The sequence below is a fragment of the Dinoponera quadriceps genome, unplaced genomic scaffold (genome assembly GCF_001313825.1).
Source record: "Dinoponera quadriceps isolate SergipeBrazil2010 unplaced genomic scaffold, ASM131382v1 scaffold1270, whole genome shotgun sequence".
Classification (NCBI taxonomy): domain Eukaryota; kingdom Metazoa; phylum Arthropoda; class Insecta; order Hymenoptera; family Formicidae; genus Dinoponera; species Dinoponera quadriceps.
In genome coordinates, this window is record NW_014555716.1 from 850517 (window position 1) to 867136 (window position 16620).

General features: G+C 38.8%; 1 protein-coding gene across 1 annotated transcript; it reads left to right on the forward strand.

Moving 5' to 3' along the window:
* Positions 1-3347: 3347 nt before the first annotated feature.
* LOC106745196 lies at positions 3348-3957 on the forward strand. The gene is made up of 3 exons (XM_014620556.1): positions 3348-3487; positions 3590-3780; positions 3845-3957. Exons 1-3 carry the CDS (start codon positions 3348-3350, stop codon positions 3955-3957), a joined length of 444 nt encoding a protein of 147 aa, XP_014476042.1.
* Positions 3958-16620: the final 12663 nt, after the last annotated feature.

Consider the following 16620-nt stretch of genomic DNA (forward strand, 5'->3'; position numbering starts at 1 on the left):
GTACGACATGTAAATGAAATTACATATATTTTATTCGTCGCTATGCGAGCGCGCCGGATATAATATTTGGATGTTTATTCAGAGTCTCACGATGAAGATATTTAAAGTGTTAACGGACGAGCGTCATTAATCAGTGTTTTTTAATCACACTCACATTCGTTAATTCTTCGGGGATAATCTCTATATTTCTCTCTACGTTTCTCTACGTTTCTCTCGCGTGAAACGAGACTACAGTAATAAATACGTTTAATTAAGATAGCCTGAGCTATTAAGCGACCTTGTCTTCCCGTTATGTTTTCAAATACCATCGACAATGCGTTAAAGACGCGTTAGCGTTCTTTCAAGATAATATCACAGATAATAATGGTTCAAGATAACATCACAGATAATAATGGTTGTATAGAATTCGTCCGAGACGGCCCGGTGTGAAAGATAACGAGAATAGAGATAACGAGAACGTTGTCCTGTGAAAGCGCCGTCAAAGATATGTCTTCTGCTCGCGCAGGTTTATAACATCGGCCGTATGTTCTCGTCTCGTAATTCGCCTATAAAGACCCGATAAAGCCCCCATGCTTCTCCCACGTGCGTCCCGTTATCGTTTGGTGTTTTAAGGTCACGCGTTTTCGCGAGCTGTGCGCTCGATTCTCCGCATTGAGCTATTCTGCAAGGTACGTACGAATCTACATTCTTCATTCATACATGGAATAGTCCGGACAGACAGTGGAATAGACCAATAGTTAATCCTTAATCGGAAACAACGGTAGTTGGAAACGCAATGTTGGACTGACATGATTAAAATGCGATGAATTATTAGACGGACTAACTTTTTTTTTATTCATTTGATACGAATTAAAAGGCATTGTTGTTGTTCCTTTGTAAATTTTAATTGCCTTGAAATAGTCTGACATATTTTTTATATATACTACTTGAGTGTATAAATTATTAATCGATAGACGACACAAAACCGATCGTTTGTTGAACGACGTCTAGACTGAGGTTAAACCGACTAACCAAATAATTTTTCTCAATTAACCAAGCATTAACTTTTTGCAATGACTTGTTTTGCTTATTAATAGCATATCTTCGTGCAAAAATAATATAAATCGTCCATTTATCGATTTTCATATCTTTTTCATTACCCAATGTTTTCATGCGGTCACATCATTCATTTTTCAATTGTTAGCATAATGTCGGCTAAATGCAAAATCCAACATTTGATCAACCATTGGCCGTAAACCAGTGTGACGCCACCAATACCGATCCATTATTATTTCGGAACGTCACGACGTTCGACATGTCGGGCCAACGTATGAACATTAGTCAATCAATATAGATTCAATATAAGACCAATGTTTATGTGCTTCTCGAGAAATTCGCTATCAATATATTAGAATATATGTACATGCATATATATATATATATATATAGTCTGTAATATATCAACACGTTGGCCGTCACGTTAATTCCATTGATTATTTTAAAGTTCAATTAATGTTTAAGTCATTAAAGATGCAATAAATAAATGCAATTCGCAATGAATATATTTGTTAGTTCGTCTTATTGTTAAAATACGTTAGGATGTATATTGAACATTTGTGCTATATAGATTATGTGAGAAAAGTTAATAAGTTAAAGTTCATACATTTAAAAATAACTAGTTCAAGTTAAAAACTAATTCACTTAAAAGTAACAAAATTAAATTAACACTTATTAACTATTTAACTTTATAACTTAACTATTAACCGACTAATTATGTTACGAAACCCTAATGAAATTACATAACACACGGGACGAGGAAGATTACGACGAGATGGTTGAGAGGGAAAGGTTGACAGAATGCGACAAATCGTATTGAAGAGTTGCAGAAATTAATAATATAATCCGATTATTCACTCTTTACTCGAAAGACTAAAGAGATGAAATTTGCAAGGCCCCGATTTGCAATTCAGGTATTATCCATACAGTTTCGCTAAATTCGCGATGTTCCCGTGCGTATGGCATCCTATTTTATTTATATACATGCAAACTTAATATTTATACAGTGCATCGATCAAAATGTCACTACGTTTGTATGTTAAATCGCCAAACAGCAGCGCGGCATTAATATATACTTTATGAATTTCGGTATACAAGAAAGAGAGAGAGAGAGAGAGAGAGAGAGACGTGACGCGCGCGTTGGTTCGGTGCTTTAAACCGAGCACGGCAGTTTTACAGTCGATTGGAGTATCGACGCGCAACAAGTAACGCAAATGATCAGAGGAGACTCTCCTAAAAGAGATCATGGCTGACAAACTGTGGCTCGGATGCGAAGAGGAGGACAAGTCGATGCAAAATAGAGGCGATTATTTTATATACTGAATAATTTGTCTCTGCATTCTTCTGCTCTTTTTCATTGGATAATCGTGGCGCCAGCTTCTGACCTGTTTATACGCCTCGTCGCTCCCACACGAGTGTATTACACTACAACTTACACGCGTTGGCTGATTAAAGGTTCGCGGTTATTACGTAACTGGGATGAGACTTCGTGTTTATCGACATGGGATGTATGTATGCACGTCACGTTTCGGTTCACAACCAGTACTCTCTCTTTCTCTCTCTTCAATATACAGGGTGTCTCAGACCAACGAGGACAATCTTCGCGAAGGCGTGCAACGGATTGAGATGAACAAAAAATATAATTGCCGTGAAATCGCTGTGAAATCGAGAAGCCGATAGTAATGTCATAAAATTAAGATATGAGCTAAACTAAAAGTCTCTTCCTCCCGTTGCGCACAATCACATAAAATACAATTATATGAGAAATCGCGACGAGATCGAAGAGATGCCAAGGCGTTTCGAAGAGCCCTCGGTATCACCAGACTGACTGGAAAAATTGGCGTTCAGTGAACAACGTCGGGACAAGATAAAGGTATATCAGATATATGCGGACAGGGGTTTCTTCCGTATATAAAATACGAAACGCACCTGCGTGACAGCCCCGGATGGCGGACGAAAGACGACAACGACGACAACGTGACCGACACCCCCTCCCTCCTCAATTCTCTGACACTCTCACACACTCTCATAAGAGGACGGACGCTACGAAGGGAGAATAACAACGTCGAAATCCCGCGATTTGCTCAGGCACATAAGAAACTCTCTCGCATTATGTCACTCCACAAGGCACCTGCTCCGCGAAGAATTCGTCCTGGAGATGACGCACAGGGTGGCCATTAGGAAGTTGCTGAAAGTAAATATTTATAACTTTCTTCTATCTGTCTGACGAAGGTTAATACGGCTATAATCGTGTACTACAAACTCGTCAGTTTTATTTCAGCCGTTGTAGAAAGCAGTTTACGAAGAGAAACATGAGCGATCTTACCGTCGAAGAGAAGGTATATCTCATCGAGTGCTTTTATGGAAGAGGAAAGATTTACGCAAATGCATATCGCGGATTCTGTATCAAATGTGGATCGAAAAGAGTTGCAAGTGAGAACACAGTGAAAAGGTTAGATTTTTACTGTTTTATGTGGCGCGTGGATATTGCGCTTCTGTCATGCGTTGCGTTGATTGTCCAAGATGTTCTCGATTTCTTGATACCTTTGCGCAGAATTATCGATAATTTTGTCACATATGGTGCATTACATGACCGAAAGCACGATTTACCTGGACCCTCGTGTGCCGTAACGACAGAAGAAACTATTGAAGACATCGAGAAATATTTCGAAACGAATCCCAATTCTTCCATTCGGAAAGCTGCTCAAGTTCTCGGGGTTAAAAAGGGAAAATTAATGGAAAATCGTAAAAAATATTATAAAGCTAGACTCATACAAAATAATAACGTATCAATTGTTAAGCCCAACAGCTATGGAGAAGCGAATACAATTTTGCAACACAGTGACCGAAATGTTTGAAAACAGGGATCTTAACGAAAAGCAAATTATTTTTACAGACGATGTCAATGGAGGTCTCAAATGACCACCCTATTCATCTAAATCCTTGCGATTTTTTTGTGGGGATATGTGAAAGACAATTATCAGGCCGATCACCGCCAACATTAGATGATTTGAAAATATTTGTTAGAAAATGTATTCAGGCCATTTCTCCATCTATGTTAGAACATGTTTTCCATAGTTTGTGAAAACATAATGATTATTGTGCAAATTCAGGCGGTCATCATTTCGAAAACATATATCACCAAATCACACTTATAGCCGATTTTTCGCTCTTTTCTATTATGTTTATTTTTATAAATTTATAAAAATATATTTCGTTTTGCATTACGCGGCAATAAAAATGACGGGTGTTCTTTTCAAAATAGTGTTTAGTTCATTTCATTCTGTCCACTTGTTGTTAAATAGCTATTCAGTTTCAGCAACTTCTTAATGGTCATCCTGTATATACGATCGGCCGACCGATATGGAGAATCGGCCGACGCCCCCCTTTTTGGTATGCGTAATCGCACGTTTTATTTATTACTTGCGACAGTAGTCAGGTGGAAATGCTAATCGGTCTGTTTTTTCTGCCGGAAAGGATCCAGACGCGGAAGGGAAGGAGATAGGGGATGCAATTTCGATCCGTGCAAAAAAGTACTAAAGTGCGTTCAGTTTGCTGCTTAGTAACCGCGTGAACGTGTTAATATTTCATATATCGTGGCAAGAAGTTTGTCGGATACGTTGATTGGCCGTTCACGAGGCCGGGAGAACAGCTGGAAATCGCGAAATTTTCTGCGGAAGCGCTTAGTAATAAGCTTCCCCCTCCCTCCTCCTCATCCTTCTACCTTTAGCTGTCTACCATCGTATGAGATATCTTGTTCGTTATTATGATTCATTATCGTTGATCTACTCGTATTGTGTCTCATTTGCTAACATATCTCTTTATATTAAAATAAACACAAGAAATGTACAAAAGAAAATTTAAATAAATTTTAAGAAAAATATTGAGAAGAGATATGAAAGAGAAAAAAATAATATGATTAGATATATTTACAAATATGTAAAAAAGATACGTAAAAATATAAGTAGATAAGTGAAATATGTGAAAAATGCGAGACAGGTAGTTATTATAATTAACAATTTTTATAAAGTCTTCCATAAAAACAATATCATTGAAAAAATTATCTAGATAAATAAAAACAAAATTATTTTTATCTCATGTAAGACGATTTTTTTCGAATTTTTATCTTATCTTTATCTAGATAAATTTGAAATCATCTAGGGTAAACATTGGTTATAACGATTTCGCATAGACAACTCGGATAACTTATGCGGTATTCATTTTCCCTCCTTTTGGATCTTTCCCATATTTTTTAAATTATCGTACGTAGCGGTTTAACTAATATTCAATTATTCTGCAAGTTCTTCGAGTGTTTGATGTTGAATCTTCATCCAATAATGCATCTAACATCAATCCTCGAAACTAACCGAAACACCTGATTTAATAATACCATACAAAATTGAGTAGAAAAAAGAAATGACCAAAACTAAGAAAAAAAAAACGACAAAGGAAATACGAGAAACGATGTGAAGATAATTTGAATTAAAAAAAAATGTAGAAATAAAAATATAAAAAATAAAAGTATAAAAAATAAAAAGAGAGATAAAATCAGAGATAAAAATATAAAAAATAAAAACAGAGATAAAATCAAAAGAAAGAAAGGAGAGGAGACAGGAATAAATTTCACGTGTGCGTTCAACATTAATTAATTCATCATCATCGTTAAAATACTAATTTCGATCGTTTTAATGCAACTAATTGTCGACAACGTCATTTAATAGATTATTGCACGGAGCTGATAATTAAACCGTCGCGCCTTTCATTATTTCACTCGAGTTTGAAAGTCGTGCACGATCCAGATAAATTAAATCTGCGATTCGTATGATGTATGAAACCACGTTTTGTTAATTAATATTGACAGAATAAACTGAATTCACTGCGTATAATATGTATTAGCGAACATTTAACGTGTCGTTTTATCGCTTAAATCTTTATTTGAATGAAATAAATATTTCCATTCCCGGGAAAAAAAGATCATACATAAAATTTGCTCAAATATGACTACATATGATAATATATATGTCCACAACGAAAAAATATTGTTTACAAATTACACGCAAATATAATCGAAGTGAATGCTTTTGGCTATTTGTGCTTTCGATAGCACACGATGTCGATATTTAATTAAATGACATAATATCATTTTTTTCACATAGACATATATATGATCATATATGTAACCACATATACGGGCAAAATTCATATATGGTTTTATATAATTATATACAGTGATTATATTACAGAATGTCCCCAACTAATCTCGGTTCCCGTGGTGTGCAAGTAGGACGGGTGAAACTGAGCAAAAACATATACCATTTTGCAAATAACACGCAAATTTTTGAGTTATTAATTAAAGAAGCCTCTATGAGTGACCATTTTCAATCGTTAACTCGAAATTTTGCGTGTTATTTGCAAAATGGTATAGCACTTTTCTGAAGGGAACCGAGTTTAGTTTAGGACACCCTGTATAATCATGTTTTCCCGGGTCGGAGTGCGTGCGTGTATAAGTATATTGTGCGAGTGCCGGGCCACATGTCGCTAAAAGTCGGTAAAAGACAAGTTATCGGAACTCGGATGGGAAGTCTTACCCCATCCTGCGCATTCTCCAGACACTGAACCATCCGATTATTACTTGTTCCGATCGATGCGTAACGTGTGTGCGCGCACTGAATTTCCGGAGCCGATTATCGTACAGCGGCAGCAGCGGCAGAAGTCATCCGGTTGGCCGCAAGAACGCGGCGAGTAACGAGATAGGTCCTGCACGATTTTTACGTCGCTAATCGGAATTCTCTGGCCGATGTTCGCTTTTTGCTTTTTGCTTCGTTCCGCGAGCAATAAACATCGAGATTTGATTTTTGCGTCCTCCCAACACCGGGGAAATCGTTACGAGAATTTATCGTTGTGCTCGTGTGTGTCGGATGAAAGGCGATGCTCGGCGTGTTATATCGCGAGAAAGGAAGTTCATGCAGCACGCAATGCCGCCCGTGAATCGCGGGCGAGCAGATATCGAATATAATGAGCGTTATAACGCGCCGTGGCCTATTCGTTCACGTACAAACGAGGATAATATCGAACGGAACAAAAACCAATTCTACGGCGCTCTCCGCATGGCGTGAAATTGAAAAGGCCGATATAGAATTTCCACGCAAGCACCCGTTAACTAAACAAATTAAATATATTATAGTATTATTTATATTATTTTGTTATTCGCACGGCATACTTTTGTCGCTCGTTGCAAATACAGAATATTCTGCGCGTCATTAAAAGCCAGTGATACGCAAATGCGAGTAAATGATATTTTATATTTCAAAAAACAATGTACAAGAAAGAACTTCGGATACTATGGAATAATTGGGTATACACGGAACATCACGTTGTAAAATGACGCAGCCGGCCAAACAATAATGGATCCAATAATTGTTCGACATTTGACTTAATGTGGGAGGAAACAGTCCCACACGAATGTCCGTGCGGTTTGTTTACACACAAGGTTTTTCTTTTATCTTTGTAGCTTTTGTGTGAGATATGTTCTTTAATTTAACGCTCAATCTATTCAACACACTACCAATCGTCCTTTGTCACTCGTAGAACAAAAACTTCACTTCGATTTAATTTGTCTCTCAAGTGTTTTTTATATAGAACGGTTGTCCTAATTATACTAATTATATATATAATAAGAAACGATATTATTCTATATTACGCTTTATTTTTTATACATATCATGTATTTTATACGTATTATACTATATTCTTTATCACGCAAAAGTAGTACGGACATTCTGTATATAAAATATAGTAACAGACGGCGCTGTCCTTCTAAAATATACTTTCTATAATCTGGCTGCTATCTTGTCACTAATTTAAGTTGTTCAGCGCATTTAAATTAGGTTTATGTTGCTATAACAAAATTTGTCTAGTAACTATTTAGTAGCGACGTACAGAATATCCAGAATGGAAATTAAATGTTAGGATTATATCTACTAGCTAGATAGTAAATTTGTATATTATATTGCGTATTAATTAGCATGGTAGCTCGCATGCGAGTTAATACGAAGATAAGCATCGTGTGAGGAGGGCTTTAGTTCTACTAGTAGCTGTAACGATTATACAGACAACGGCTGGACAAGAAAGATTATACAGTAACGAGATAGGAAACATCAGTACATTCTGAATGGAAATTGAATGTCAGGACTGCCCACTTAATATACAGTGAATTTGTGTTGACTTTACGTCGCCATTTATTTAATTAATACTAGGAGAACCAAGTCTTAGAAGATTAGTTAAGCAATAGAAAGGAATAAGTAGACAATGAAAACATAATACATAAAAACTATTAACTAACTTTTCTAATATAGCCATTAGGAGAAATGAACGTTAGATTACTATCTAGCAGCCAGCTATGATTTTCTATCTCAAAATCTATCTTCGAAAACATTTCAATAACACTAACATAGCTAAAGACGAAGAGAGTCTCTGATATATATATTAAAAAGAGAAAAAATTCTTAATTTTACAATTTAACGAAGATTAATTCCTTTCTCTCTTGGATGATTTTCAATTAACCTTTTAAAAATAAAACGGTATTCGTGTCACCAAGAGTTTTTCAGTGTATATAATAACGTCGATAAGAATAAAATTAATAGGAAGGGTCTCGCGATTACTTCAACTGATTACAATTCAGCGAAATATTCGGTAACAAATTGTTCTCCCGCGAGCGTGTATCTTTCCTCGACATTATCGAACAACACGCTCCCGACAATTCTCGCTATTGTAATCACGCTGACGCGGTGATTAATTCCCCGGTGACTTTCCGAAAGGCAGAAATCGTTCGCCGGTTCACAGTTATTCCCGTCACGATGATAGATGCGCTTACTGATCCATCGGACCGTGGATAAATTAGATCTGCCTGCGGAGCCCGACAGAAGTCGGTCCATCCTTCGGCGAGACGACGGGGAATTCGGGCCGTTCGCCACCTGTCGATGTCGGAGCACGTGCCACCACCTGGAGACCCGCCTGTAGTAGCTGCAGAAGTGCGGCCGGTGCATCGGCCGCGTCTCACTCAGCCACCTTTCCAGGAACATACGTGCCGAAATGTTGCATGTGGTCGACTGGTACGGATATATATATATATATATATACACACTTGACGAACATGCAGACTAACCAAATTTGACATATTATTTTTTATCGAGACGTACTTGTCATTGATACTTCAAGGGCGCATGAAGAATGAAGGCGCGTGTTGCAAAAATTTATATAGTGATTTATCGACCTTTTATCAATTGAGATAACAATGAAGGATAATTTCTCGCTAGCTTCGAACAATGAACTCTGTCAAAGATTCTTCGCTGACTCCTCGAGTCCCTCTAATGTCTAATGTTCACAATATCACCGTTTTTCGCGTTTTAACATCTAACGATCGATCAGTGTTCCAATTTCCTCGCCATTTTGACAAATCTTACAAATCTGACCGATGTCGTCGGAGAAGTCGCGGAAAAAGGTCGACTTTTAGTAGCGCCTAGTTACCGCTTCATTCGCGGCGACTATATTTGTTCCGAGTCGGCCGGCCGTGACGATATCGCTGAGAACTCTGATTACCATAATTCTATTTTCTCGGAGCGGATGAGTCAGCTAAGAAGTAGGACGAGGTGGCGCGGGACGGGGGAGGAAGTTATCGTCGTAATCGAAGCGATCCGCAGAAGATTGGCCGAGATCACCGTGCTTGCATCCAACGACCCTGACGAGAAGGCGAAGTTTAACGCGTGGATAGTCAAGCGGTTTCGTCGAGCGTGAAGTTGCGACTCGGGCTCGTACATCTTGTACTTTGGTAGCTGCCGAACTCGAGTAACTTTGCACAATCATGCGGAACTTGCCTTACGATGCCTCTAACCAAACAACTCGCGCAGCGTTGCCGAAGAGGAGAAAAATTGATTCGGCGTTCTCCGCACGTCGAGCCCGTTTACAAATCGCAAAACCGTGCTAAACATTTCAGTCGGATAAAGAGTTGCGGAAACATCGGACGGTCCTCTAGAAAAAGGAGATCGAACCGTAGAGATCTCTAAATTTGTACAGGACGTTCCATAGTTGAACGATTAAATTTCGCCAAGAAGCATCGGCGTCGGCGCGTAATTCGACGCTATGCGCCGTTTAATGAGAATGCCCCGACCTCTTGACCGCCTCGCAATAATGAATTCGCGGTTTTCGGTTACAGAAGATACCGACCGGACGTCGAAACTTCGTCGGAGATAAAGACGCAGCAACACGGCGACGAGTTTCCAGGACGGGGCACAGGTCGACGATTTTTCATTTGCTCCTCCAGCTCGCCTTATCGTTCTTATCTACGATGAACTTCCGTCTGCGGACGTCGTTTAACGTTAAGTAAAAGAACCAAAAGCAGAGAAAGGGAGGGAGAGATCCTTTAACTGACTCTGATGTGAAATTTTTTGGAACAAGTCAAACTTAACAATAATGTTTTAATGAACTTAGTAAAGCTGCTTTAGGAATGCATTATTTTAATGTTAAATCTCTTTAGTTGATTTAATGAAGTATTACGGACATATATAAGAACCCGCATAGAAATTTTCCCAAACTTCCCCATTTACAACATAGATTCCGATTGGAATATTCAAAGTTGTCCCAGAATAGGCTATCCGACTGCGGTGTCAATTGGGAATTTCATTCTTATCTCAAACATGAGTTTTTGTTTCTTGCACAGAAAATATCTGGGGATTTAATTGAGATCCTGTCCGATTTCCCGAAATAATGATAGATTCTAGTTAGGTTAGGTTACATCTACAATATGAGATACGAAAAATATTAAACAGAAAAGGACGATATTATCAAACCAAGAATTACATTTTTGTAAGAAGTTAACATATTCTTGCTTATATTTGAAACAATGATTGCGTCTATTAGAATATATAAGTCTTGAATTGATACTTAATTTTTTTCCGTGTACGAAAACATTTTATTTCATATCTTTCATTTATGTTTACACGAAGAATAACTTTTTTTCATGACGAATTATGCCCTAAAGTGTCTATCTTTAAAAAATAAGTATGTATAAAACGACGATATTGGCGAAAAAGAGGGAGATAAATTGAGGAACGAAAGTAACATGGCGCACCGTCGTTCATTTATCGATAATAAATTATCTTTTCAATTTCCATCGGGCTGACAGATGGCGATAATTTCTCAATTCTGCGAAACCGCAGACGCATCGTCGCGTCTATTCGTTCATTCTCCCGCTGCAGGTACTGCGTTTTTGTGCGCCGCGTAGCAGTAAATTAGTCGGGAATCGTCCTGCCACAAAAATTGGGGTCCCCCCCCCCCCCCANTTTATACGAATGCGGTCGACAGACAGCACGTTCGCGGTTATATGGCCGCTGAAGAACGTGGATACGTGACGTCGTCGTGTCGTTCCGAAAACGCCGCTGATTTTTGTCTCTTCCCTTTTCCGGCAATCCTACGTCTCCGGATCTTTAATACCATTCACCGTCGTGAATAATGGGGAATTAATCGTGAGGGCGTTATCGATGAATAAATAAAGCTACTTCTCCTTTATCGTCCTAGGGATATCCTTATGCGAAAAATACACAAGATGGCATTGAGACTATCATATTGAGAGCGAGAACGAGATGAATCTCGTTTACTTCAAAACGTCGTCAATGTGGCCGTTTATCGCTTTACAAAAATGCGTCCATCCAATTGGTGATTATTTTCTTCGTAGTCCCAAAAGATTCACTCATATCCGATCGAAATTTTCACTGAAAACCGAACACTTCTACGTGCTGATATGTGATCCGATTAAATATTGCGATTTGTGAACGTCCGAGCTCATGCGACTTGCGAGTAAACATGTGCAATATCGGTGTCGGAGAGCAACAGAGTTTTGCGGAGTAGGATAGGTAATGAAAATACACTTCTAACGAGCATTCCGTTAATTTCTACGCGTCTAGAAATGACTTACGAACGTACTACGGAGTCGCATGGCGTTGTTCCCAACTTCGGAGAGGAATTTTGCGGCGTCATTCTCGGGCCATTTTCCTGTCGAAACCGGCGATGCTTTTACACCACCCTCGATGCCGTTGCCACGGTAGCTACTCGTAAAATCATCTTTTTTAGCGGGTTCGTAGAGGCAGAGAGAAAGAGAGAGAGAGAGAGAGAGAAAGCCGGGTAGTTGTAAAACCTGCTGCTCACCCTCGGAATCCCAGGCAACACAAGCGGCTTCTAGCCGCCGTTCGCGTTAGGCCAGCGTTAATTGCCAATTTGTAGCGCGACCGCAACACGCTAAACTGGACTTTGTTGTCACCACCTGCGTTACCGTAATGATACCGTACAATAAAGTTTCGGCGAGTAAACGAAGAGAACGATTCGAATTGGACGAGTATCGATAACGCAACCGACACGGCAATATAACACGAAAAGCCACTGCGAACGAATAAATTGATTCGACTCTTTTCACGGCCAAAAATTGGATTGGTTGATTCAGCAAATATGTAGTTGGACAAAATTATGGCTAGATACCGGTAAACATGTAACTTACATGTAACTTAGCGAGATACGGCACGGCTTTCAACGTGTTAACTTTGTTCTTTTCCGGGGAAATAGTGTTATTGTGACTAACTAATCCCTACTTTCGAGCCGTAATTTTGGTCTTCGATCGTTACCGGGCGACGTTTTTTCACTTTCCGCGAAACTTGCAATCTTCCCATCTGCTTTTAGAGGACGAACAGGCACGTACACTGTGTTGACGCATCACATACGCGACGCGTCGCGAGAAAACAACCACCGTACTCCGCCGAAGTGGCGGAATATTTTATCTCGAACGACGTCGCGAGAGGGTAGGAGGAAAAGGGAGAAGGGAAAGGTGCAAACACGTAGCGTTAGAGAGGGCGATGGGCAGAAAGCGTGAAACGAAAGGTAATTTCATTTCGAGAATGAAAGGAACAGTCGAGCGCGAGGCGTGACCTTCCGCGCGCAGCGAGAGTAATTCCTGCCGGCCTAAAAAGGATTCGTGACTAGAATCTTTCCGGCCCACAACGGGGAATATACCGACACATCGAAAGTCGATGACGATAGGACGGACGTCCGTCGGGGGCTGCTTTGGATGGTTATATGTCCACTATACGTATACCCATATACGGAAAAAGATTAAGTATCAATTCAAGACATAATATTCGGATTAATGGATGCAATCATTGCTTCATATACAAGCAAGAATATATTATCTTCTTATAAAAATTTAATATTCTTGAATGTTAACAATGTCATAAGGCTATTGCAGGATTACGATAGTCCCTGCAGATCACAATATGATATTGTTGAAATTCAAGAATATTAAATTTTTGTAAGAAGATAATATATACTTGTTTATATATGAAACAATGATTGTGTCCATTGGAATATATAAATCTGGAATTGATATTTAATTTTTTCCGTGAGAGAGAGAGAGAGAAAGAGAAAGAGAGAGAAAGAGAGAGAGGGAGTGAAGGAGAGGGAGAGAGAGTAATTTCGCGGGAACGAGATATCCTAGCAAATATTTGCGAATGTCGGGCGGCATAGAGCTGTCAAGCGGCCGGGTCGATTCTGGCTCACGTGTCGCGCACGATGGAACCGGCTGCGAGGGGGCAATCACGTCGGCATTATTATACGTAACACCGACCATTATCGCGGTCGGCAGGTCCCCGTGAGAAAGTTCGCGATCGCCATCAATACGAGCTGCGTGTGCCTCCGCGGTCAGGAGGTGCGCAGCAGGCGAGCAGCAAGCAAGCAAGCAAGCGGACCACGTAGGTATGAGGCTGGGGGGGTTGACTAGGTGCTCACACATATGCACGTGCTACTCATGTCAGTGCTACTCCTCCCTACCTATCTAACCTACGTACCTACCGGCCGAACAATAATAGCTATTGTAGGACGGCTTGTTAACGCGATACGTGAGCGAAAGAGGGACGACGGTCCCTTCATCGTCGACACGCAGACCGAGCCCGCCTCGATCGACACGGAGATTCAATCGCGGACTCGGAGATTCGCCGAAGCCGGAAATCAGCGGAACAGGCTGTTAATTCCGGCGGCGGGGAACGTTCGACGTGAGAGAGAGATTCGTCGCGAGCCGCAATATATTCGCTGAAAAGAATGGTTCCATAGCGAAAATTATCCAGATATGAGGAATTAGTTAAGATGGATGGATGATTAGCAAACACTTCAGTGTTACATGTTGTATACGGTGGAAAAAAATTCAGTTCGTGTAATTGAGTCTCGGTCATAACAACCGGAATTTTCTGTTATCTGGGGGATCAAACGAAAACTCAATTGTAGAAACAGAAAAATTTTTCAAGAATGCTTCCGTTGTTCGGACAATTATGCTCGGTTATCTTAACCGAGTTAATATTGCTACTCGACAAAAATGTTATTTCCTTCCTGGTGAGACTTGAACCTGAAAACTTCTTGGTTCCGAGACTATCGCCTTAGATTGCAGGAGTTCTAACACTGTTGGTATATCGTCTCCGACGGCAGCACATTTCACTTCGCATTCTCGGTTTAGGTAACCGAATAGTTTAACGCATTTGGAAGGGAAAATTTCGATTCCCCGAACCGAAAGCATTTGTTGATGTAAACAGCCCTTCAGCTAATGAAAAAAGGCTATATGTTATTGTTACCGAAGGAACTCAATTAACTGAATATTTCCGGTTGCCGTAATCGAGTGAGTTTTTTCCGTGCATCTAATCAATACAGGCGACAGAGACAGAATTTTTATCCGAACTATTTGTCTAATTTAGCAGGAAAATCTCTCTGTGGAGCCCATTCAGATTAAGACCAGTCAACATTTCTTATTAAAAATTAGTAACAGGACTTAAATTTTCTCGCATATATTGCTAGAATGTTGCTGCTGTAAATTATACGTACCACAGACAATTTTCTAGCAGATACAAAAAATAGCATTACATTTTACCTGTGACATTTAGCATTCTAGGTGGACCAGCAGAATATTTCCCTGAGTAAAACTGGTTAGGAGAAACGAGTTTGGCGGCGATTATTTGCTTATTTGCTAACGACTTTTTCCTAACGACGAATTCAAGCGACCGGAAATCAGAGGTGATTTGCGCGCGAAATATCGGAAAAATTTCTGCGAAGAGATGAATATCGAGTTGGATTTTTCTTTTTATTCTGAGATTGATGTTCCAAGGAAAAAATTCAAATCAATTTGAAGTTCTGAGAAACAATTTGAACTACTGATGTAGTCAAATCTTCGTTCGAGATGAAACATTTTTCGCACGAAATATTTGAAATATGATTCATCTTATACGGAAATGTGACGACATATAAGTATGTTGAACTAAATCTCTGAGGTACATAAATTTAGTTGAATATATTAAAAACATTTTTGAATTTGGTGTTAAATGTTGATATTTAAAATCCCTTTATGTTGGTGGAATACTTTTAATGTTTCATTCGTAAATATAAAGGAAAATTGATATAAAAGAACCGGGAGAAAAATTAACTAATGCTCAGGGTGGCGCAAACTGCAATTGAATAAAATTCAAAAGATAATTCAGGCAGATCGACAATTAAACGTAGGAAGTTGGATTGCAAAAGTTAGTTAATGGTAAAAATTAAATGAAACTAAAACATAATTATGTATAATATTCATATTATTTCGATTATTATGAGATTTATTTAACTGCACGATATGACTAGTTCTACCTCTGGTTAAAAAATTAATCTATACATGGTAAACACTTTTTTGGCATCTTAATTTGGTACAATGGGATTGTTTTTGTAAATTCCACAAAAGTGCTACCAAAAATCTAGGAAAAATTATAGATATACTTTTATGCCTGTAGTATGTAGAATAAAATTATGTAAAAAAATATCACGATCAATGATCACAGGTTTTCACTTAAGTAACTCATTTTAATGGAAATAAAAAAAAAATAGGCGATAAAAATATAATTTTAAATTAAAATTTGTAATTTTTCCGAAAATAAATTTATGATGTATTCATTTTGTTAATAATAACGGTTTTTAATTGGAGTCTAAATAACTCCGGGTGATCGTTTGCATAAAGAAATAAGATAACTATTCCCAGGTTAAAAATCCACATAAAATCAATGTTTTAAAGGATCGATTTAATGTTTCTTGCTTGATATAGGATCCTAACTTATACTAAAATGATCCCAAGTGATCGTTTATATAAAAAAAAAAATAAGATGACTATTCCCGTGTTAACTGATCCCTTCTATTTTTATAGTATAAGTATCGGAGATACTCCGCTGAATTTTGCGGTTATTCGAAACATGGTGTCATTCATGGTAATAATTTGTGTTATGTTGAGAATTTCGCGAGATCGTCGAAGAACGTTGTGCCGGAACGCGCACAAAACGCGTTCAGCATCATGTGAGAGTTTGATGATTCATTTGACGAACGGAGGAAATGCCTGACGGTGAGAGGAGCGTAGGTGAGAATGAAAGAATGAATAAACGTGAAGCGGAAGCGAGTGGACGCACGTCCGTCTGCTTCGTATACAGGGCGTTTCATGAATATCGTTCATCACACTTCCAACTGTTAAATATATAAATATATATAG

What these genes read in the sequence shown, in the direction of transcription:
- LOC106745196 (XM_014620556.1), top strand. Translation starts at nt 3,348, where the DNA reads ATGAGCGATCTTACCGTCGAAGAGAAGGTATATCTCATCGAGTGCTTT. An exon ending in AGTGAGAACACAGTGAAAAG is followed by an intron (nt 3,488 to 3,589) that starts GTTAGATTTTTA and finishes ACCTTTGCGCAG; the next exon opens with AATTATCGATAATTTTGTCA. An exon ending in GGGAAAATTAATGGAAAATC is followed by an intron (nt 3,781 to 3,844) that starts GTAAAAAATATT and finishes TAAGCCCAACAG; the next exon opens with CTATGGAGAAGCGAATACAA.